The sequence below is a fragment of the Camelus bactrianus genome, chromosome 3, assembly GCF_048773025.1.
Source record: "Camelus bactrianus isolate YW-2024 breed Bactrian camel chromosome 3, ASM4877302v1, whole genome shotgun sequence".
NCBI classification, from domain to species: Eukaryota; Metazoa; Chordata; class Mammalia; order Artiodactyla; family Camelidae; genus Camelus; species Camelus bactrianus.
In genome coordinates this window covers 90580195-90604712 of record NC_133541.1, presented here as the reverse complement: position 1 = coordinate 90604712, position 24518 = coordinate 90580195, and the positions used below count along the sequence as shown (strand labels likewise).

The following is a 24518-nucleotide window of genomic DNA, read 5'->3' as shown; positions in this document are numbered from 1 at the left end:
TAACTGCTAATGCAGATCTCCTTTTATCTACCCCTGCTCCCACACCCACCACCCTCAATCTAAATAAATTTCACCCTGTAGCCAAAATAACCCTCTTGAGTAGTTAAGTAAAAGTGTGTTACTCCTTTACTCAAAACACTTAAAAGCTCTCCCAGTTCAAGTACCAGTGAATAGAAGTAGTTAAGAAAAGATTAGAATTTTGTGAAGGGAGGAAAGGGCAAATATTAAACATTTAAGAAGATGCAGAATTAATCTCTAGATCTAAAGATACTTAAGACAAAAGATAGTACAAGAACATGAATAGCACTCTAATCCTCTATGAATGTGAAAAACCTATTTTTCAGTATCAAGTCTCATACAAAGCTCCTGCAATATATAATTTTATAAGAGGAAAGAAGTCCTCTCCCTGATTGGAAACTTACAACGAATATCTTACTGTTTTCTATTTAAAATGAATTTTTCATATCAGCTTCATCATGTAGTCAACATATATCTGAGAGTAATTAAAATTATATACAGTAATATAAATATATAATAACAATCTCTGTATACCATTTTCAGGTAAAATAGTCCACAAGTCTACTTTTCTTTGACTTGAGAATTCTGAATGCAATTATTATAGACAAATTCTTAAATTTTTCCTATTTTAGTAAGAAGATAAAATAGTGGAAAGTAATACATATGTGGAGTAGGGACTGAAAGGTCATAGTGAACAACAGATGAACAATGGATATTTAAAGGACTGTATGGAATTTCTGTGGCATTAGTAATTTTCAGAAATTACTTGTAAGGCAGTAACTGAATTCTTCTCTAAATATTGAAAATGCTTTGGACTTACTTCTATCTTCTACAGGCATGCCAATTATCTGCTAGATTAAAACAAAAGTTGACTTTACGTGTAACTAACAGCAGGCAAAACTCCCAGGTAATTAGTTTAAGTTAAATAACCTGTTTTACTTGAATGTCTGAGTAGGTCACCCATAAAAGAATCAGAGATTTGTACAAAGTAATTTATTCAATAACTTACTTTTCTTTCTTTGGTTTAGTATTAATATCTCCTAAGACCATGATATCAGAGAAGTCTATCCGGAACTTGCTAAGCAAAGTAGCCATCCTGGAACAAAAGACAGCAGTATTGAGATACATGAAGGGTGTATACAATAAGTATTTTTGTTCTATTTAGGGCTGAAACCATATATCTAAAAAGCATGATTTACAGGAAAAGTCTATCAAGTACTGAACAAAGTCCAAATGAATTAATTCATACTGTACATTCACAAAACAGACATCTAAATTCTCTGAGTAGAAAACTTCTATTGTATTCTTTTAGTTTCTCTGAATCTCTCCTTAGCATCCAATAATGAATGGACAAAACAAGAAATTAATAATAAAACTGAATAGCAACAACTTTGTTTAAGTTAATTTTAGACAAATTATATTGGTAAGTATATTGATTTTAGTAAAAACTTAGTCAAGTTATTTTAAAATTATTTTTGGATTATTCTTCTATCCATGAAGAATGCTTATCTCAAGAACCAAATACGACTTTTTGAGCAAACCTGAAGCTATTAACTGATGGCAGATTAAGTTCACAGCATTTTTTTTTCTTTTGAACTGGGACAAGCACGGGAAAAGAACTCCAAGCCACTGATTTTCCAGTGAATGAATACCTTTTTGGAGGCAGAGTTGGTAATGAATCTTTTGTTGGTAATAACAAAAAAGTTAAAAACATACATATAGGAAAAGCAATTAACAAAATAGGATTTTATTTTTAATAAAATGAGTTTTCTAAATTAAGATGTTAGGAAACAAATGAGCTACAGGTTTAACTTTTAAATTATTACCAGTACTTCCTGCATAATTCACTGACATTTTCTGGATTGTCTAATTTTTATCCTACAAAATCTATATTGAAATAATGAAGTACTACTAGATAAATGTCCATTAATTTAAAATAGACTTACGCTCTCCGGTCATGGTCTATTCTGTTTATTTTTCCACCAATGAATACTCTGATCTTACAATCTTTCCACTTTTTCTTGGTAGTCAGAAGATAAGGTATCAATAAAGTCAGACCTAAATCATAAAAACATAACAAATCATTTATTGAACACTACTTCCCCAAGTAAGAAGTTTTAATTCAAGTTAGTTGCTAAAAACTTGTTTACTACAAATCAGTATGAACCAGTATTTTTCTTTTTGTCCCTCCTTAATAATTCAGTCAAAAAGCCATTTGGCACATCTGAACAAGGGAGGACCTGTAGAATCAGAGCCCATGTGAAGGCAGAGAAATGATACAGTGGCCTGGCAGGGTCAGGAGATTAGTCACATCGGGACTGAGGAAATGAGAATATTCACTGAAGCTAACAGGAGCCATGTTTCTCACTGAAATGAAAAACATAAAAAGTGAGAAGCTGAACCAAACCCTGAAGTGCTGGACTGGAATTGGTTTCAATCTATATCTGCATATATAAACCAATGTATATATGTGTATTTCCTAGATCTGTCCACTGAGAGCGCCAGAGAGCAGTGACAACCTAGTAGCAACAAGTCTATCTAATACCATTACCCACTAAAAGGAATCAAGGATCCTTGAATAAAGCTGACTCAAGGATTGCTGTAGGTAAAGTACAAAACTGAGCCTGGAATATTTTTTATCAGAAAATTAAAAAATGATTGGGACACAGCAAATGAAAGTCAGCCTAAATTAGAGGCTACTGCTGAACAAATCTGGAACAATCTGATCAAAAACAAATAATGAGAATGAAAAATCATATGCCACTAAATGGGAATCTGTACGTTCACACAGACAGAAAGAGAAAGATCTTCTTTACAGTAAAACACCAACTAATAGACGAGGAAGAAATGATGTGATTGATAAAATCATCATTTGGCAACCACAAACACATCTCAACAAAAACAACAGTAAGAATAAATTCAGGCAGAAATATCATTGGATGCAAAAGATGGTGACAAAAACCACAGTAACAATGGTATATATTTACATAGTCTCAAAATAACTCCCCATCACTCAAATGCCTGCAATTATAAAGGTGAATAACATTAATTTTTTCAGTATATAAACCTGGTGAAAACCAACTTACTCAATGGTCAAAGCTAACCTCACCAGTGGTGAGATAAATTAATGTTATGTGCCACCTGATAAGAGACAGACAGAAGGGCACAGCATCACTTCTGTGATATTTCTACCCAAAACACGTAACTTGAAACTAATTACGATGAATTATCAAACAGCACTCCAAATTGAGTGACATTCTACAAAATGGTCTGTAATATTAAAAAAAAAAAATTAAGGCCATTAAGCTCAGGGAAGGACTGAGCAAATTCCAAATTACAGGCCACTGAAGAGACCGACAGCTAAGTGTGATGCCTGATTCTAGAACTAATACTGTTGCTTTTGAGAATGCTGGTCTAACGGGAATGGGGTTTATGGGTGAAGAATACACGCTATCTCCAAGTACTATTCCCACAACTTCAGAAAATTTAAACTTGTTTAGAAATGTTAGTAACCTTACCTCCATCATCAAAAAGCCACCAGACATCAATAGTATTCTTTCCCTGCTTTTTCTGAAACTGTGTACTAGCTTCAAGAAGCTTTTGATCAGCTACATTTAAAGGCACAGCAGGGCCTTTGGAGTCTAAAGAATTAAGCAGAAAAATAAGATATAAATAAGGGAGGTAACTATTAAAGTCTCTTTAGCTAAATTCCTATAATTCTCTAACTTTTATATATTCAAGTGTTTATAATGTAGTTAGTTGTATACTTGGCATCCATCATAAGTTTTTAGTTGTTTATAATTTAAACATACTTAAAAATCATTAAAGATAAATGTGTCTCTACAATACCTGTTTAGTATTGAGTATGTACTCATCCAAATTATCTTGCCTAATTTCTAATATTTGGAAACACTCTGAATTAAAGAGAATCATAAAAACGACTTGAGAAAATTATAAGTGACTGCTAGATTCTGAGTTTTGAAAAGCTGTTTTATGCTGAGTAAATTAAGTTTAGGCTTGTTCCATGAACATATTTCTTTTGCAATCTGGTTTCTCAATAATTTAAAGCTCGAAAAAAAATTAAAACAAAATATTGTTATCTGTAATATAAAAGATAGAAGGAAGTGAAAGACATATCAATACAATCTTGCAATTATCACAGTGAAACCTCTCAGCCTAAGAAAAATCTCCCTCATGTTACCTCCCCTCAATATGTGAGACTGAATTCTGAAGTCATATCATCACCACATCTTTCTTTGAACCACAGAAAGATGGTGGGAACTCCCAGGAAGGGCACCCATCTGCTGTAGGTTTAAAGAACAATTTATCAAGGGAGTTCCCATTTGTATCCCTAGGAAATTAAAAAAAAAAAAAAAAAATGGCACTGGCTCTATGAGTAAGCAAATGACTATAATGAAATCCCTACAACAAATTTTAAAAGCAGAAATCCACAGAAGGAAATCTGATCACTTTTGTAGAATGTCCATCATTCACTTTTCATGCTGCCATGATGTACGCAAACATGATGAATGATTTTGCATGATGAAATATGGCTACCAAACCACACTGCTCCATAACTCTCACCTCTATCTCCTTCTCATAAAATTCATGTACGTTGACATGACTGTGTATCTCCCAAACGCAGCAGGACTGTGAGAAATATTGTAATTTTTGAAATGAGAAATATATTAGTATCAAAATTAAGGACTTGGCTGGGTACAACCGATGGTAAAGAATGCAAGTGACACTGTAAATAAACCTATTTCAGTGTCTCTATTTATCATCTAAACCATGCAGTTTAAATTAAAAAATTAATTTTCAGGATTTGAATATTTCAGAAATGCTATTGTGATTTAAAAGAATTTGTCTTTGATACATCACCTTTTCCTGTGATGATTTAATGCTTTAGTTGGACTAATGACAATTTTCCTAATCTGCCTTTAATAAATAACTGTAACATCACCTCACAATGGAATAAAAACTAAGATAAAGAAAGAAAATAATAAGACTGGAGTTAAAAAATCAGCAGTATGAGAAAAGGGATTAAAACAAAATGATGAAAAATGCCTGCCTTTTTTCAACAGTGGTTGAGTTGGAGTCTTGCCATCCTCTTCCTCATCTAGATTATGTTTAAAAAACACAAAATGTAAGTTAATTGCCTTTATATTAATAAAGTAATGAAAATATAAATAGAACACATTTATAAACAAAACATAGTATGAAGAAACAGTGTGAAAAATAATTAAGACTGAAGATATTTTCTACATTGAGTGTTCAGGATTTTAAAAGGTGTATTTTAGACTCCTCCAACAGGGCTACTCAAAACCCATCCCTAAATTTTATTCCTGTAAAACCGGAATTTTTACTTCAAAAATTTCAGAATTTTTAAACTTTTAAACTTTCATATTTGAAAGCAGTTGAAAAAATGTTGAACTATGGATTACAGAGTAGAAACATGACATTCAAAAAACTGATGTTGCAGATAATACTTAAATTTCATACAGGCCACTGCATCACTTTGCAAATGACTGACAAGTAATTTTAGAAACATTTAATGAATATTTGGTATTTGTAAAAATTAATCACCACTTGGAATATTAAGGAATTTGATCAGACACGAGTTTTGTTTTATATAAAATGCCAGGTTACATGGGAGTGACTTTTCATATACATAAATTTATATATGGATATGTATATAAGTATATGCATATATGTATACATATATTTGTCCATATATATTCACATATACATAGATATTTCCTGGGCTTAGAAGTTTCCCTAATCTCAATTTTTTTTTCCTTATCACAAGCTATACTACTTTTGAGGCACATAAAACTCCCAACTTGGACAGGAAAGAGTACACTGCAGTCGGCTCTTAAGCCCAGAATTCCAAGATTACCTCTAACCCTTTTTCTGGCCGTGTTACCTTGAGCTACCTCACTTTCCTCATTTGTTAAAATAGTGAACAATACCTACCTCTTAAGGATGTTATATTGCAAGCATCAATGCACTCAGCTCAGTTCCTAGCACAAAATACATATTCAAAGGGTATTGTTTTTGTCCCTTTGCACACTATATGAGTCAATAAGACGGATATACCAAGTATAATAACTATACCAGAATGTTTATAATTCTGAAGACTTAAATTGTATAAACTTTCTAAATTTTCTATGCTAATTTTGAAAATAACTGGCTAAATGGAAAATAAACATGTAACAAAGTGAATGCTAATTTTTATGCCTGTTATGGAACAAGAAACATTTCAGTTATCACATTTAATTTTATAGTATTAAATATTGTTGTTCTTAGAAAGCAGACATTTGATATTATCTTTCTTTAATGATAATAAAAACATTTATAAATATAACTATGGACATTCTGCATTTATTTCAAAGAACTCACAAATGTCAAGGAAATCTTGACACTTAAAAAGGATTTAAATTAAGTTAAAGGCATTTACATTTTTATACTAAATGATGAGCAGAAATGTACTGACCCAGTTTCCTACTCTATAATTACTTCATAAGATTGTGACACACATTCATTAATGAGCTAATGTATGGCTAACATGTACTACAATGTGCGAGGCACAGGCAGATGCTTGTTATTACTTCTTCCCTTGCCATTATAGCTTTACCTATTAATTCCTGACAGATTCCATAAAGAAAGTATCTGTTTTAGACATGAGAAAAGGACAACAACCAAAAGAAAAGTAATAGAAAAATGAAAGAATGTATACCATAAACTAAAAATGCAGGAACATAAGAGTTATCAGAACCAGTTTATAGAATTTTGAGGTAAAAGACAAAACAAATTACAATCAAGCCAGCAAAGAATTGAAATGGAAAGCGAGTATCAACTAAACTCTCAACTACCACTACTCTAAGCAAAAAGGTAAATAAAGAGGAAAGAAAAAGCAACATTAATGCTTCTAAATAATCTAGAAGAGATCAATTTCAGAGATAAGATTTGTCCAAGGTTATCAATTTCAGAAAAAGAATGGTAATTATTTTACAGGAATCAAAAGTGTGATATGGCTTGATGATTTACAGTGCAGATTTTTCTTGTTGCTTGTCAGCTGGGAGTAGGACAGATGGAGATACTAAACTGAACAGAGGTAGGAGTGAGGGTGGGAGAGTAAGATTTGGAAGTCATCTCTCTTTCCTTCTTATAAACATGACATAGAGATTTGTGGATGAAACTACCCCAAAGTCTTATGAGATTTGGAAAACTTTCTAAAAAATTAAACCACATTAGCCACCAGGGATATTTATGTCTATAATTATGACCCAAGAGTTCAGCAACCAAATACAAATAGCTAATTTTTTCAGAAGATTAAACTGAGGAATAAAATTGCACTTGATATTTTATTACATTGTTTTACCTCAGGAACACCAGGTATAGTAGATATAAAAATATTCTGAGTATCTAAGCACATAAACAAAACTGCTAGTATTCAAATATCTTGATTTACCAAAAAATTATGCAAATTGATTTTATAAACCTCATACCTTTCAGAGTTATCATAAGCTATATGCACATTACTCCAAAATTACCATGTTTCTTTCTAAGTTCAGATTTAACCTATGCTTCAAACTAAAATTAAGTATAAATAAAGCCATACAAGAGCATACTAGTATATAGTTAACTGGTATGGTTTCTGTTTGATGATCTACTTTAATATCTTAAAAATAATTAATCACTTGTAGTCATTTCTGAGCAACTAGAAATGAACAGTACAAGTTTGAGAATTGGTTATTTTGTAAGACATACCATATAACAAAACCATTTCTTCCAAAATTAAAACATTACCATTAATAAAACTTCTTGTTTGAACAAATATTACCTTTATGTGTAATCGATTTTTCACTAGATGGTTTGGAAGTATCTATATCTGATTTTTTACTATACTCCACACTTAGTACCACATCCTTGACACCAGGAGATTTCTCTTGTGACGACAATAATTCTTCTGCAGACATAAAAGTATTCAAAATGTTATCTAAATCTTATCTTAACCAAAGAGAGCATCATGGTGTAATATCAACTAGATGACAATTTCAAGCAAAGTTTATTATGAAATAATGTTAAGTTTAAAATGATTTCTTAAGTAAACAATGTGATAATCCATGCTGAAACTAGGGGACAAAGTCATTTCCTAAGCTCATGTTGAAAAATCTATTTTTAAGGCACTTTCTTCATTTTCTGCTTCTTGGGAAGGAGTTAGTAAACGTTTAGCTTCCACCATTAAAACATATAAAGACAAACATGATATGAAATTGATCATCTATTCATAATCCTCATCACTGATATGTGTGTAGTAAGAGAAATAGCAACAGAAACTATGTAAGCCTAGATGCCAGCACTATGCTAAGAGCCTCACAGGCAGTATCTCTTATTTGATCTTCATACAATAGCCCTACGAAGTAAAGAGGAGGAAACTGAGGCTTGGAAGTCAGCAAATTTGCCCAGGCTACAAAACTACTAAGAGAAAAAGTTGGAATTTTTTAAGTGTATCTGACACCATAGCCTATGCTCTTTAGCCCTGTGCTAAACCAAATTCCTGTCTTCAAATCTTAATGATGAAAAACGAGGCTTTCAAAACAATTCTCATGATTATAAACACATGAAAATATTTTGTCAAACTTCCAATCACACTCAAATCTCAGCAAATTATAGAACTATATAATTTATTAGCCAAACTGTGATACTTTTGAGAGTAAAAGGGAATACTACTAATAGTTATGCAGAGTTAACAGGTACCCCTACACCTAAATTACTGTTAGAGCAAAAGAGAATGGAAATAGTATTTTGCAAGGCCTACTCCAGAGTAACAAAATGCATTTTCAGCAGGCCATACTTTTGTGTTACATGGATAAAGACTTCAAAGCATTCCTTTCAGAACTACACAATACCCTTAAAATGGTGGGGGGACTGGGAGGATTAAAACAGTTTAAATACATAAATAGATGACAAAAGTTCATTATATGCCTCTCAGCTATTTAGGCTTAGCTAATTTTGATGATCTAGTTAATTAATTGATAAGGGTAAAATATTAGGTATGCAAACTTTCTTAAGCTTATAGTATTTTTTAAACTCCCAGGAAATCACTAGAGGGTATGGAATTTTCCAAAGTTTTTATAAAGTTGGCAAAAGTGATAAGTACACTTTAATAGGTTTTAATTAAAAAAATTTTAATGCTTAAAAAATTACATAGTTGGAGAAGAGATTAGTGGGTGTCTGGGGTTAGAGGACAGGGGAGGAGTATGATGAAAGTAGCACAAAGATCTTTGTGGTGATGGAACAGCTCTGTATCTTGACTGTGGTGCTGGTAACATGAATCAACGTATGTGACAAACGGCATAGAACTACACACACGTGCACACAGGCACACAGGAACACACAAGTATGTAAAATTGGGGGATCTAAGTAAGATATGTAAGTTGTCCCAATGTCAATTTCTTGGTTTTGATAAAGAACTATAGATATATAAGATGTTACTGCTGGGGGAAAGTGGATGAAGGGTACACAAGATGCCTCTGTACTATTTCTTGCAACTTCTTGTGAATCTATAATTACTTCAAAATGAGAAAGTTAAAAAAAATAATTTATAGTGTCTCTTCTGAAGAAAGAGTAAAAGATATAACAAAGTTAAGTTTTTCTTTACTAATATGCCTCTATGTACAAAGCATGACTTTCATAAACATAAAAATGTTTAAAATTTTTCCTCTGATTATTTATCATGTAATTTTACAAATCTGGCCAAACTACAATCATAACTAATGTTTGTTTCTCTTAAACTTATGATTGAAGTGAATTTTATTCTATTAATAATTACTAGCCACCATTCAGGTTGGTACAAAGAGAAAACACAAACTCTGGTGGAGCCAAACAGATCTGATCTTAAAGCGCCACACAGTAAGTATATGACACAGAACAGATTACTGAAGAATTAGTAGAATTATATATAATTTTCTAACAAAGTAATTTGTATTTTTAAAATAAAGAAACATATTTCAAACAAGATTTACCTTGTCCTTGAAGATGAGATATATCCAGACCCTCTTTTAGGCGGATAACTACTACTCCATATTGTATATCAAAGGCATCACTATAACAGAGAAAAAAAAGAATAAAACTTTAAAGAAATCATAAAAGTTCCTGTCTCTTCCTCTATAATTTTGAAAGCAATAGTAGAAGACTTCTAAAATTACTTTCAGCTATAATGTCTGATTTTTAAAATATGCTTTAAAAATTACGGCGATAATCACATTAGTTTCAAATCCTACACCATTCTCTTTTCCCCTTTTCTGTAATTCCTCTAAAAATTACTGAAGTATTGATATTTGTAGTACTGATATTCTACCTACAGCAGCTGTTTAAAGCAGTATTTTTATCCTATCATAAATAAACTAAAATTTCAAGGAGAAACAATGCTCAGAAATCCCATCATACTTAATTTAGGCTCATACCCTTAGAGCCAAAAGAAATACATGAAGACAAAGAAGACAGATTCTACTGAGAATGAGAGCAGGCTGTAGAATATGGAGGGATCATTTATCAAAGAAGAAAGGGTATTTTTCAAGTAATTATAAAGTTTTTACAAAACTAGTTTAAAAAGTAGTCCTAAGATTGTACATGCATTTGCAGATACAAAACTAGTTTAAAAAGTAGTCCTAAGATTGTACATGCATTTGCAGACACGTATTCATATGTCTTTTTAATATTTTTAAACTCAAACAAGGGCATCCTAGACACATGTAAAATACGTTAAATTCTCAAAGACAACTCTGAAAACAAAATTTGGAAAATTTGTTAAGACCATAAATCATGTAGACCTAAATTCCTCTCAAAACTACTGAAAGACTTTCAAATTACAAAACTTCAGGTTGTCCCCTGGAGTGCCAACAGGCATAACTTTAAGTAATATTCATTATATGTATATAAAAATAATAACATTAATCCACAGGCAGACATAACAAACAGAAAAAGCTAAAATCTAACAAAATGATCAAATTTTTGCTCCTACTAATAAAAACAGAAGAATGTGTTCAGGGTATCGTTGTAAATGGTCTTATTGTTTTAAATCACAGGGAGGCATGTTTGGCCTCATTTCTGTGTTGAATTAACTAAGGTCAAAAGAGATTCACTGGAGATAAAAATTAGAAATGTTAACCTTTCTCAGCTATACTGTGAAAGCACTAATTAATTTTTAGAGAAGAAATAAATACAGATATTTTTTTAAAGTATTTAATAAATCAACTGAGTCAAAATCAATTTCCTTAAAGAAAAGCCAGGGAATGTAGCTCTTAGTTTACTTCAGATTAAAATAGCTAAATGTTTTTGCCACAGGTTATAAAAATTTCTATGAACTATACCACTTCTTTAAGCTATAGAAATCAGTTTTGCAGTTTCAGAACCTCCATATTGTTAATACATACACAGTAAATAAAGTATATCTCAACTGCTGAAGGTATTTAGAATCACAACCAAAACGTAAGTGTAACAAAATAAAAGAGTAAGCAGTATCACTGCTTTAAAATGACCATCAACTTCAATGGTGCCAGAAACCACAGAACAATATTTTACCTTTCTTTAAATTACTGCCTGACATAGAGTGCTTGAGTCATACTTAACTCTCAGAGGAAATATTCGCTTCAGTTCCTACAAGGTAAGAGTCAGAAAGACTCCGTTCTTCCAGCACTCCCATTATGACAGACTACAACTAATAATGAATGCATTATTTGCAAAAATGTCACTTCTTCTATTTTCTAGGATAATTTCTCCATCTCACTGGTCTTGCATCTTCAGAGAGAAAAAGCATACTCATGGCTCAAGACCCACGTGATGTCTTTCTTTCACACTGTCCTTCTTTCCCTAATCCCCATATATACAAAGCACAGAAGACAAAGTTAGAAAGGTAGGATGAAATGTTGCTTACAAAAAATAATAAACCCAAAGCCAAAGAGCAGTCACAACCTATGACAAACCAGCAGGGGTTGAATTTTACTAAAAGTATTCAACAATTACTTGGAAAATCTTATTCACTGTACACTTTACCCAAGCAATATAAAGAGATTTTTTAAAAAGTGAAGTATGAGAACTGCTCACTTCTACAAAGACATTTCAAGGAAGCTACAAAAATAAAACTATTACATGTGATACAGGCAAATAATGATATGGCTCTATCTGTAGATAAACAGGAGTACTAGGAGGGGAAATAGTGCCAGTGAGTTAAGGGTAAGGAGATAAAAATTCACAAAGAAAGAGGATTTGAATCTGGTCTTAGAATTATTTTGCCAAATACAAATTTTTTAAAATGACAATTGTTTGTATATGAAGAAATATTTTATAAGGACTGAACAGCTATTTCATCAGCAGCTATGGCAAGAAAAAGACTTCTCTTCAATCAAGTATGATGTAGTGAGAGGGAAACCTTGTCCCCTATAAAACAGTGCGAATGAGATAGAGGGACCTGTTAAGTAAATCCCAGAACACTAGAAAGGTACATACTTCTCAAGAGTAAGAAGAAAATCTGGCAAAAATAAAAAGTTATATTCTTTTTATTAAGTAACTCACTTAGTTCCAAAAAGCATTTGTAATATATTAAACAGATACATATACAAAAATTAATAACATGGATAGAGTAAAATAAGAAATATAAAGTAACAGAAGAATAAAAAGAACTCAGTAGACAACCCATAAGAGGGAAGTTAAAGTGATATAAATCAAAACTAAGTTGTCTGATGAACAACACTGGAAATAAAACTGGAGAATGAATAGTAAACTCAGAACCTAGTACTTGAAGGGGGTGGTAAAGCAAACATGTAAGTGCATTTTAGAAACAGAAATGTAAATAACTTAATGAACTTTCAAATGATTAACTGCCAATTTAGTTTGAGAAGGAAATAAACCTAAACCTCTGAGGGCATCAGTGATGATGTGCCTGACAGGCCTTCCTCAGGAGCAGGCACCATAATGACTTGGCTTAGAAGATGAGTCTGACAACATTCGGGAACTCTGCTCAGCAACAGCTGCATGGATATGAACAAGCTTACTAACTTAAACAGGAAACCAGAGAGTAAGAGTATATGCGTGCGTGTGTGTGTGTGTGTAGTTACGTGAATATTTGAGTGTATAAAGAAACTTAGAAAGATCCATTTGTTTTGTAGATCATCAATTTAAAACCCAATTAACCCCGTGTGATTATTTTCATTCTCATGCTTCTACTAGTAGAGATTGTCTGAGAAACAGGCTTCAAAAACCAAGGTGGGCTTTCAAAATTAGTATTTTCTGAATCCACTAAGTTACTGAATACTTACTGAAATAAGTTTATATATGTATCCACATCCCTCATATCTGCTTGCAACCAATCTTTCTTAAATCCAAGGACAAGTGTGTTTGGTTTCATCCGCCCAAGACCAGCAGCCTAAACCATAGGAAAAAATACAACTTTAAATAAAGACATACTGTAGACAAAATGTCTTTTAAATGAAAAACTCCTCTAAATGGACAGCCTCTAAACATTTAAAAGTTATGTACCCTTACTCAGCCAATTCTTGAGCATCCAATACATGCATATTCATAAATTATACATACTACATTAATTGTATTACTTATGGTTAAACATGATACAAAATATAAGATAAAATCAAAACACCTGAAAAATTCTAAATGTGTATTTTTCTACTTTTATGACTTCAAAATGTTCATATTTTTATGAAAAGATGACAGAATATACTAAATCTTTCATAAAAGTCATAAGAATATGGTGGTGTTCTTAGTTATATATTTTAGTAACAGTCATTAAAACCTAGAAGCAAAAGTCCAAATGGAAAACAGGCATTGTTGGCTGCAGGTCAGAATTTCATCAGTTTTTCTTGCAACGTCATCAAGAGTTGTAATTCAATATGCTTAAGAAATATGCCCCAAAATCCAATTAACTTCTACCTTCGTAATACTTTAAAACACACTGAAAATTCTATTCCCAAGGTTGTATACACACTTTTAAGTTTTTTTTAAATTTTGATAAAAAATAAAACATTTTGCAATTTTAGCCATTTTTAAATGTACAATTCGGTGGCATTGATTACATTCACAATGTTATACAACCAACCCATTTTCAAAGTTTCTCATCACTTCAAACAAGAATTCTTTAACCAGTTCTCTTCTCCCTCTAGGCCCTAGTAACACCTAATTTACTTCTGTGTCTCTGAATTTGCTTATCCTAGATATTTCCTAAACGTGGAATTATACAGTATTTGTCCTTTGTGTCTGGCTTATTTCATTTAGCCTATCACCTTTCAGGTTATCCATGTTACAGCATCAATCAGAACCTCTTTCCTTTTTAGGGCTGAGTAATATTCCGTTTTATGAATTTACCATATTTTGTCTATCCATTCATCTGTTGATGGATACTTAGGTTGTTTCTACCTTTTGGCTACTGTGAATAATGCTGCAACAAACATTAGCATTCAAGTATCTGTTTAACTCCCTGATTGTAATTTCTTTGGGTATATGTATGCCTAGGAGTAGAACTGTTGGTTATAATGTAATTCCTTGTTTAGCTTTTTGAGGAACCACCAAACTGTTTACCACAGCAGCTGCATCTTCATACTCCCACCAGCAATGCACAGGGTAAAATTTCTCCACATCCTCAGCAACATTTGTTATCTCCTGTTTTTGTTTACATAATTACATGCATGCTAGCAGTGTAAAATGCTATATCATTGTGATTCTTTATTTGTATTTCCCTAATAACTAATAATATTGAGTATCTTTCCATGTGCTTATTAGTGATTTTTATAAATTTATATCTTCTTTGGAGAAATGTTTATTCAAGTTTTGGCCCATTTTTAAATTGGGTTGTCTATCTTTTTGCTGATGTTTTAGGAATTCTATATATATTTTGGATATTAAACCTTATCAGATATATGATTTGAAAAGATTTCCTTCCTTTCTGTAGGTTGTCTTTTCACTTTCTTGCTATTGTCCTTTTATGTACAACAGTTTTTAATTGTGATGAAGTTGAATTTGTTGTAGAATTTTGGCTTCATGTTCTGGATGGTTAGTTTTGAGATGTTGAGTTAATAGTGATGGCTGTAAATTATCATTAGTTAATACCATGGTACTATAAACACACACACACACACACACACACACACACACACACGCGCACACACACACACACATTTATGAAGATGCTATAGGACATGGATATAATTTATATTTCAAATATTCTTATTGGCAATTTTAAGTTATTTTGGTCTACTTATTTTAGAACAATTTTTTAAAAATCACTGTTTACTTCAAAATGTGGCTGATGAAGAAGTGGAAAGGTGTCAGAAACAGTATGTTTACTCAGGGTAACTCTAAGCTAGCCTTGCCTAGAGAAAAAAAGGTAGAGTTAGAGTTATGGCTACACGGAGTATTTGAATGAGATCCACTTGATTTAAAGGGCCATAATGATGTAATTTGAATTTTCAGTAAGAACAAGGGATTTTCGCTATTTGAAATAAAAGTTTAAAACTGGATTGACAATCAAGTGGCTCATACCTTACGAAAAAAAGGGAGAGGGATCCAATATACAAAGAAGTTAGCAATGTTAATGCCCTTCTGCCAAAGGGCTCCTTCCTTAAAATAGTTAGTCTCCAAATATATACTTACGATAATAATTAGTAACTAGACAAATGAAGGGACAAAGAAAGGAAAAGTCAGAGTGTAGAGTAAAACAAAGCCATCTAACAAGAGCATCTCTAGAACTCTAAAATAAGTCACTGTAGAAAAAGATCAATGTACAAAAGAACTATTTTGACAATGATTACAAACCTCTAACAGACATAAAGCCATTTGACACTTTATGTAAAGGTTTCCAGAAGGTAAAAAGGAAAGATAAATACTCTCAGTGGCAACATGTACTAAAATTTCAGTGATTAGTTCTACAGAGACAATGCACATATTTCTAAGGATATTTTACATAGGTCCTCAGATAGCTCTCCCACTAGAATAAAGTCCATCTCTCGGGCATTTTTGTAAAGGAAACAGCATTTGCTATTAAAATGATACTGTTCTATACATCCTCCCTGTGCCCTCCACTGGAAACTGTCATGATCCATGAGGGTGAGTATGTGAAGTAGAGGAGAGTGATTAGGAAGATGGATCCTAACTCTTGTCAAACATAACGATGTTGTCATTTATATCACAGAAACCCTCTAGAATAGTGGTTCTCAATGTGGAATGCCTGGACTGGACCAGCAGCAGCAGCAGCATCACCTGGAAACCTATCTGAAATGCACATTCTTGGGCCTTACCCTAGACCTACTGAATCACTGTAAAGATGGGTCCAGCAGTCTGTGTTTTAAGAAGTCTACAAGGTGGTTCTGATGCAGGCTGAAGTCAAGAACCATTGCATGAAGGAAATATTTTACTTCATTTTGTTCATAACATTTATTAAATACATAAAGTAGTTATCAAAATGTTCCTATAAACTGTACAAAACCAAGCAAGATTTACCCATGAGAAACAACCTTATGACCAGGTAGTATTTAAGTATTTCACATACAAAAGTGAACAAAGAAAGTAATATATAATCACGTATACACCCAGCTTAAGAAAATAAACATTACAAACACAAATCAAGGACCCTATATATCCTTTTCAAGCCTTCCTTATATTTTTACTATAAATTCCATTATTTAGGCATACATATCTATACAGTTTTATTTTACATACTTTAATTTATAATATCTTCATATTGTTCTTTTTAAAAAACTTATTATTTTCCTTAATAGTTTTTGTTTTTGAGGTTTATCCCTGTTGATATGAATAGCTCCTTTTCACTACTATATGGAAATCCACTGCATGATTATTTTCAAAAATTTTATTGATGTTTGTTGAAGTTGCTTTAATTTCTTTTTCACTGTAACAAATGATAGTGCTATGAAGTTTCATATGGCCTTCCTCACATGTGTACAAGCTTCTCTGTGGTATACACTTAGGAACGGGAATGTGTCAGAATACCCACACTTTCAAAGTTGCAGGACATTGCCAGGCTGCTGTCCCAATTGGTTGTCCAATCTGTATTTACCACAGCAGTTCAAAGATCTCCAAATGCTCTACACAATTTCTAACACTTGGTATTGGCAGACCTAATTTTGGTTAATCTGATGACCATGGTTTTTTTTTTTTTTCTTCCTGGGGGACAGGTAATTAGGTTTATTTATTTATTTTAATGGAGGTACTGGGGGTTGAACCCATGACCTTATGTATGCTAAGCATGAGCTCTCCCACTGAGCTACACCCTACCTCCCAACTGATGACTATGGAATAAAGCTGTATTGTGGTTTTAATTTTTACTTCAGTCATTTAGATTTCCTCTTCTTATAATATCTTTAGCTCCTTTTTTCCCCTCTCATTAATTTATGGTATTTCTTTATATAATGTAGACCATATTCTTTTGCTGGTAACATGTTATCTTATCTTGCTCTGTGGCTTTGTTTATTACTTTCATGCTTTCTTTAGAAGCACAAAATTTTAAGTGTTAACTAAAAAATAACTCATCTCTTCTTCATAGTTCAACTTCTTGTGTCTCAATTAAAAAACTTTCCTCGTCCAAGGTCAAAAAGTTATTCTATATTTTTTTCTAAAAGCTTAAAAATTTTGCATTTCATGTTTAGGTCTTTAATCTCTCTGGAAATGTGGTCTTTGTATGGATCTGTTTTATCATTTTTTTCGCATAGTAAATTATCCCAGCTCATCCTTTCAGTGTTATCTCAGTCGTGTATTAAAATTTCCTATACAAGTAGCTCTATTTCTTCTCTGTTTTGTCCCATTAGTTGAATTGTCTGGCACTCCTTCAATACCACAATGTCTTTATCATGATAGTTTAATGATAGGGCTTTATACCTGTCAAAGCAAGCCCACTCCCACCCCTTATTATTTCTGAGGATTGCCTAGGCTATTCTTAACCCTGTGCTTGTCAAGTTTTAAAAAACACACAACAGAAAAGGCTCAGCAACGGCACTGTGCGCCTCCCATCTCTACTTCAACAAAGCAGCCCCACAATTAACACAGTAAATGGGATCTTGCTTAAGCTTTCTTTTGAAGAGGTTCCTATAAAAATAAGTTGGCAAACACTGTCTCCCCACAACCTCTAAGAGTGGAGGAAACTGAGTTTCAAGAGAAGTTAACCAACTTACTGGGTCCAAAATCCATAATAAGGAAGTGGCAGTGCTAGCATTTAAACCTACAGTTTAGTACAAACCCCACATTCCAGCTACTATGCAACACACAAAACTGAAAGAGAAGTTTTAGTACTAGTAAAATAATAGTGAGAAACATAATAAGGATCTATAATTTTTAAAAAATTAAGGACTGCCATTACTTACTACTCTTCAAAAAGCCTAGTGAGGTGGTGCAGTAGGGAGTGAATGGGGAATATCTTACAGAAGAACAGGAACAGGCTAGGATAATTCCCAAATAGGTTCTTTACTATTTACAGCCAACAGCGCAGTAGTTCTATAGTCCCTTTAATTCTCAAATTGTATAAACTCTATTAGTCTACTTTAATAAAGATATTTTAAAAGATTTACTATTTGTATCAATATGAACAATGAAACCTGGAATAAAAAAGTTTTTAAAAGCTTACACAAAACTAAAATGTTATCATTTGAAAGGCTCAATAAATTTACCTGCATCAAATACTGTGCACCCTCTCTCAAGTCATCTGCATGTACTGGAGCATAAAAAGCCTTCATTTTGTTTTTAATAAGCCATCGCTGATATTTGGCTTGATCAATGGACATCTCTTTCATGGCCTGTCTTCGAGGACCCTTTAAGGTAAAAATATGAACAATGAAAGGTTATTTATTCCACCTTTATAAAAACCTTCCTGTTATCTTGGCTCAAACAAAGTTTCTAAACATGGGTGGAAGAGAGCATAATAACAGCATTTTATTTTCATGTTAGTGAATTCTTTCCAATACTTAAGATTATGAAAAGATAGTGTTGAGGGAACAGTTAATGCAGAGGGTGACAGTAGAAGGTAGAAGAAAAGAGGAAGAAACACAGACCGAAAAATAAGTTTTCAATACTAAGTAAATGAGAGAAATTAGAAATTAAAAATGGAGAAGAAATTACACAAAGAAGAATAAGAGAATTTCTGTGTTTCTACAGAAAGTTTCCCAGCTTGTTTTTTGTTTCAACCAAATGTTAATTTCAACCAAATTAATTCTCAGTAACCTAGTCATATAACTAAATATCAAAGTGAGCCATACAAATACATTTTTCTTCATACTTCTGTGAAACGATGAAATAACAGAAGAAAGGAAATGAGTTTTTAACTTGCAATTCTATTTTGATCCTTGCAAGCAACACATAAAATGTGTTACATGTCTTACCTAAAATGTATGAAGAAAAATCTAAAAATAAGATTAAGAGCACATCCTAAATATACATGAATAAGTAAAGGAAAAATACAATTTATCTTTCCTAGTAGAAACATTGCCCCATTTGTAATTTCTTATGCTCAAGACCCCAGCTTGAATTAACCAATCTGGAGACAAACTATAAAAACTCCACAAGTCCCAAATGGAGTCAATGTGTTCTTCCACTACCCTACACACGCACACGCGCGCGCACACAAATGCATGCAGCTGACTTCACTACTATAGGAGTAGAAGATCAACTCCAGCAGGGGCTAGGACGTGGGGCATACAACATGTATTTCTAGCACCAAAACACGACAAACAATAGAGCTTGGGAGAAAAGTTCATCTGGCAAATAAATACTCCAATTTCTTATGCAGAAAAGGTGATCCATCACCTAGTGATGGTGTTTAACAGCCAAGATGCCCAAAACAGAAAACAATTTTTGAATGACGTTTATCCCTAATTTTTAATAATTTTCTTACTCATGAATAAAACTAAAATGAATGAGCAATTAAAGTGTCTGAATGTGGACATTCAGCATTCACTCTGCTCTTCTTAAATAACAGATATTAGATATTTATCATGATTTGTCCACCTTCTCCAGCCTCCTTTTTTGTGGTAAATTAATGTTTCCAGTATTCTCAAGATTTGCTGAGAAATATCAGTAAGAAAACACACATACTAAATTCCATTTAGGCTCCTTAGTTAGCAAGAAGCTATTTTTCTTAGCCAAAGCAATATAATTTGCTGAAATCTATTCAAATTATTTCAAATCTACAAAGACCCACAAATTATAAATTATATACACAAATTGAAAAATCTTTTAGTACAGAAAACAAAACTAATACTTACCATATGTACATGACCACAGATCATTAAACCAACATTTTTTGTGAAATCATGAACAAGATGAAGTAAGGCTGGGCGTGAGTTTGGAGCACCTGTCATAACAAGACACTGAGGCCTAATTTAAGATTTAAAAGAAAAACAAAATTAGAGAAATTTAGGCTTTTGGTAACATGGACATGATGTTACATTGGTTCTCTAAAGATATTACGCTAGACTGTTCTTTACGCAACTGTCCTTAAGACACAAGCCACAAGATTCTTACAGAAGATGACTTAACCAGGGTTCCTTGGTACATGAGAAATACAGCAACAAAACCTTCATGGGACAAACATGCCAAATGTCCTAAGTTGATAGGTAATATTATACATCAAGATTCTGGTAGGTATTATAGAACGAAAGGACCATGTTAATTAAAAATATATAACAACTCTTCATCTTCTGAAGGTAATAAATATTTAAGTTCTTTCACAGAGTTCACAACATCCTGAAAGCATAGCCTTGCCTTCATGTAGAAAACAGGTCACTTTCCTCCTTAGTTTGATCACATCATAGTTAATTCTACTTTGTAATATTAGCCTTCCTTAATCTAGCTTAACTTTTAACGACTATTGTCATATGAGTAAAACCACCTGTGGTGAAGAAAAGGTTTCCATTTGAACTCAAAGTTTTAATTCTAATTAATTATGATGAAAACCAGAATTGAATTCAATTGTCTGTACAAACATTTTCATATATTTCATATATTATTTTTAAGTCCTGATTTTCGCTAACTAGAAATAAAAGTCAATCTTGTTTGAGGAAAAAGTATTCAGGTATCTATTTTATAAATTCAAACAGATTCACAAAAATTCTTTAACACAACAATGTATATAATTAAAAGAAACTTCAACAATAATAAATAGACTAAATAAATAGACTAAATAATAAATAGACTAAAATTTTGACTTAACTACTCAATTGTTAGGGTAGTTCCTAACCATGCTCAGAAAATAACCATGAAAATCTGAATAAAGACTTAAAAAAATACTAACTTATTCAGAATTTTAGCAAGCTATCTGAAAAACTAATCCCGTTTGGGGAAATTGCTTTGAGACAACCAAACATGAAATCAACCTCTATGGCCCAGAGTGCTACTAATACAGTCTCTCCATTTCAGCTTTAGCATGTTATATGGCTCCCCAGCTAAACATTACACTTCCTCACCTTCCTAGCAGCTGAAAGTGGCCCTATGAATGATTTACAGACCATACGATGTTCCTATTTCCACATCATGTCATTTTAAAAAGGGAGCTGGCCACCCTTCATACTTTCTTGCATTTACCTATAAGCTAGACTGTGGAGGTAGCAATGACTTTGACCACGTGGATAAAAACACGTCCCAGGGGATGGCAGAGTGATAAGACACAGGGAATGTGGGACCTGAATGATCAAGTGCAGCCACTGCCTACCAACCATGAACCATCCATCTGGACTATCACGTAACACTGATGTCTGTCTTATTTAACCACTGCATATTTTTCATCTTTTTATTATGGTAGCTAATCTACACTCTAATATAACCTATTACTGTGGAAAAACACACTTGTAGTCCCTATCTTTACCAAACAGTAAACATACCATAAAGGCATAATTTGGTATAATTTTGTCATACCAAAAAAGGTATAGTACAAAATATATTAGGAATGACTTCTGGTAACAGTGGCAGAGTGAACATCTGCCTTCATTTAAGTCCTTCCTCAAAAATCTCCACGGTAGGATGGGAAATTTTAAGGCCCCCAAAATATGGACAAGAGTATAGGACACAATAGCACTGAGATATTTAAAGCCAGAAAGCAGATGGAAGACAATAAACGATTTGACAAGTCAGGCACAGGCTAAGTGAGCGTAAGAGGAAACTGTGATGCTGCCTGACTGTATACCTAAGAATCATCAAAATGCCTGGGACTCAGAGGCAACAGATAGCTCTGGAAGTGGCTGGGATAATGTATTAAAGAAACTAAAATAAGAAGGTTTAAAGTTTGCAGAAGAAACACCTACATGAACCCAAACTATTTCCATCACTATGATGGGCAACTATCCCTGCCTCTCTCCAATTCTGTGAGGCCAGAGCTTATTCATCAGAGAGGGCCTCTGGTCTGGGAGTAAGAGCTGAGAGCGGGAGCAGCTACTTCAGTACGGAAGTTAGGAGAACATTTACTATATGCTCAATCTCAAAAATTCCAAGCTGCCTTTCTACTTGGCTCTTAGAACTCCGGTAGCCAGAACATTATCAACAAGCAGAAGATTACAAGATTCTTTTCTGGGAAATCTAATCAGATCAAAAAAAGAAAGCCTTTAAGATGACTTAAACTTCTCAAAGAACCAGCAAAGCCACATTAATCTACATTAAGAGCTTCTGTGACAAGTTCTGAACCCACCAATACAGAACTTCCCTGGCTGAGGATCACAGATACTTCAGACAAGGCTAAATCTAAGAACCCAAATTAAAGAAACAGGAAATAGGGAGAAAGATGCTTCAAGGAAATAGAAACTACAAAGCGAAGAAAACAAACTCTTTCAGCAAGTTTGGTGAAGGCTGAGATAGTGGTAAAGAGAAATTTAAACAGAAAAAAAAAAAAAAGAAGAGAGAAAATTATTGGTTACATAGAAAACAAAACGGCTGTACAGGGAAAAAAAAGCAACTGTAACTTACTACATGGCTGACCTACAAATCATGCTTAAAAAATCATAAAGATATAAATGATCAAACAAAATCTAGTCCAAATAATGACACGAAAGATGTACTGGGAGGGTGAGATAAAGAGAAGGGTTCTTGTGTGTGGTGGTCATACATGAAAGACATCAACAGATAATGCCTAAAATTAAACCTCAAAAAATACATCGAGGCAAACATGTTATTTGGGAGTATGAAGTAAAACATACTACACGATTCAGCCAAGAGTTGAAAGTGGTTGCCTGTCGTATGAGAGAAACAGGGATGAGAAATAGGGTAACTACTAATTTTCAAAACAAACCTAAGTTTTTCCTCTTTAAACTATATTCATGTACAATTCTGATAAAAATTTAAAAACATTTACTAAAATAAAATTTTTAAAAAATTCTCATTACTATAAGCCAAAATAAGTTTTTTATTAATGATAAATTAACTCTGACTCTTGGTCATACTCTCAGTTTTGGGCTATAACTTTTTATATAAAGGAACAATTTCTATTTTCTGGCATCAACTATTCAAGATGTTCGAAATGTGTTGTAATTAAAGTTTTCCTCTGAGAGCTCTCATTTCTCTGTCTTTTTCCAGTTTCTGTCTACTCCAAAGCTGAAGATCTGTGGTCTATGGAAACCTTTCATTTTGGAAATAAGTTGGGGGGAGGGGGGCCCAAAAAGTAACAAAAAGAATATACAAAGATGTTTCTTATTGGGAGAAACTCGATAGAGAACTTCTTTTCTGGTGCTTATCCACTCTTCAGAGTTCCTTTAAAAAGATTTTGTCTTTTGGTTTACTGACAAACAAGGACCTTATTTCTGTGTTTTTTGTGCAGAAGCCGATGAGAATTGATTGCTCATGACTATGAAAAATCACCTGTCCACAGCCAGGCGTATGTGAACAGTATGAGAATGACTGTTTAACAATCTATTTTTAAACAATGATAAGCCTATTTTTATACTATTGTTCAATATAAATAATAATCTATAATTTCTAAAAATGTATATAAGTAAATAATATTTCTGGATTTACAAGTGCTTTCTTTAATAACCGAATCTTATCAATTATTAGAAGCATATTAAATTTAAAAAGTTTTTAAATTGATAACTGATAAAATAAACTATATTTCATTAGATAAAATATAAAACAATTTACTGAAGAAAACAATTTATTGAAGTAGTAAGAAATGCTCTTGAAGGCATTAATCAATTCCTTTATCACTAAAACTGGTTTCCAGTTCAATGATGAGAAAGAAGCAACTAACATGAAAACATTTTCTGCCTTAGTAAAATTATAAAACAAAGATGTCAAAAATATAAATTCCATACTCAGTAGTTATACAGTAGTTACCCACATAGGGAAGAAGTTCACCTTATGACACCTACTATTTAAAAGTTTTCAAATGAGAGACCTCCAAAACTTTCCTAATGTTTTTTGTAAGGTAATTTATTTTGTAAGATAATTTATCTCTGCAAAATTTTGCTAAGAAACCTCAACCTTATTTTTGAATAAACTGCTCA

The 24518-nt window shown here is 32.7% G+C and overlaps 1 protein-coding gene across 2 annotated transcripts in view; it reads right to left on the bottom strand.

The window, feature by feature from the left end:
• The window catches only part of SLC12A2 (solute carrier family 12 member 2), an 84539-nt gene that overhangs the window by 4856 nt on the left and 55165 nt on the right, over nucleotides 1-24518 (bottom strand). The window contains exons 16-24 of one of the 2 annotated variants that reach the window (XM_010971565.3): nucleotides 20298-20409; nucleotides 18708-18848; nucleotides 13341-13447; nucleotides 10050-10129; nucleotides 7865-7990; nucleotides 5090-5137; nucleotides 3537-3659; nucleotides 1965-2076; nucleotides 1028-1114 (exon numbers count right to left, since the gene is read on the bottom strand). In XM_010971565.3, the coding sequence (XP_010969867.2) occupies nucleotides 1028-1114; nucleotides 1965-2076; nucleotides 3537-3659; nucleotides 5090-5137; nucleotides 7865-7990; nucleotides 10050-10129; nucleotides 13341-13447; nucleotides 18708-18848; nucleotides 20298-20409 (936 nt within the window). The remainder of the gene's footprint in view (nucleotides 1-1027; nucleotides 1115-1964; nucleotides 2077-3536; nucleotides 3660-5089; nucleotides 5138-7864; nucleotides 7991-10049; nucleotides 10130-13340; nucleotides 13448-18707; nucleotides 18849-20297; nucleotides 20410-24518) is intronic. The other variant, XM_074360597.1, reaches the window with a different exon arrangement.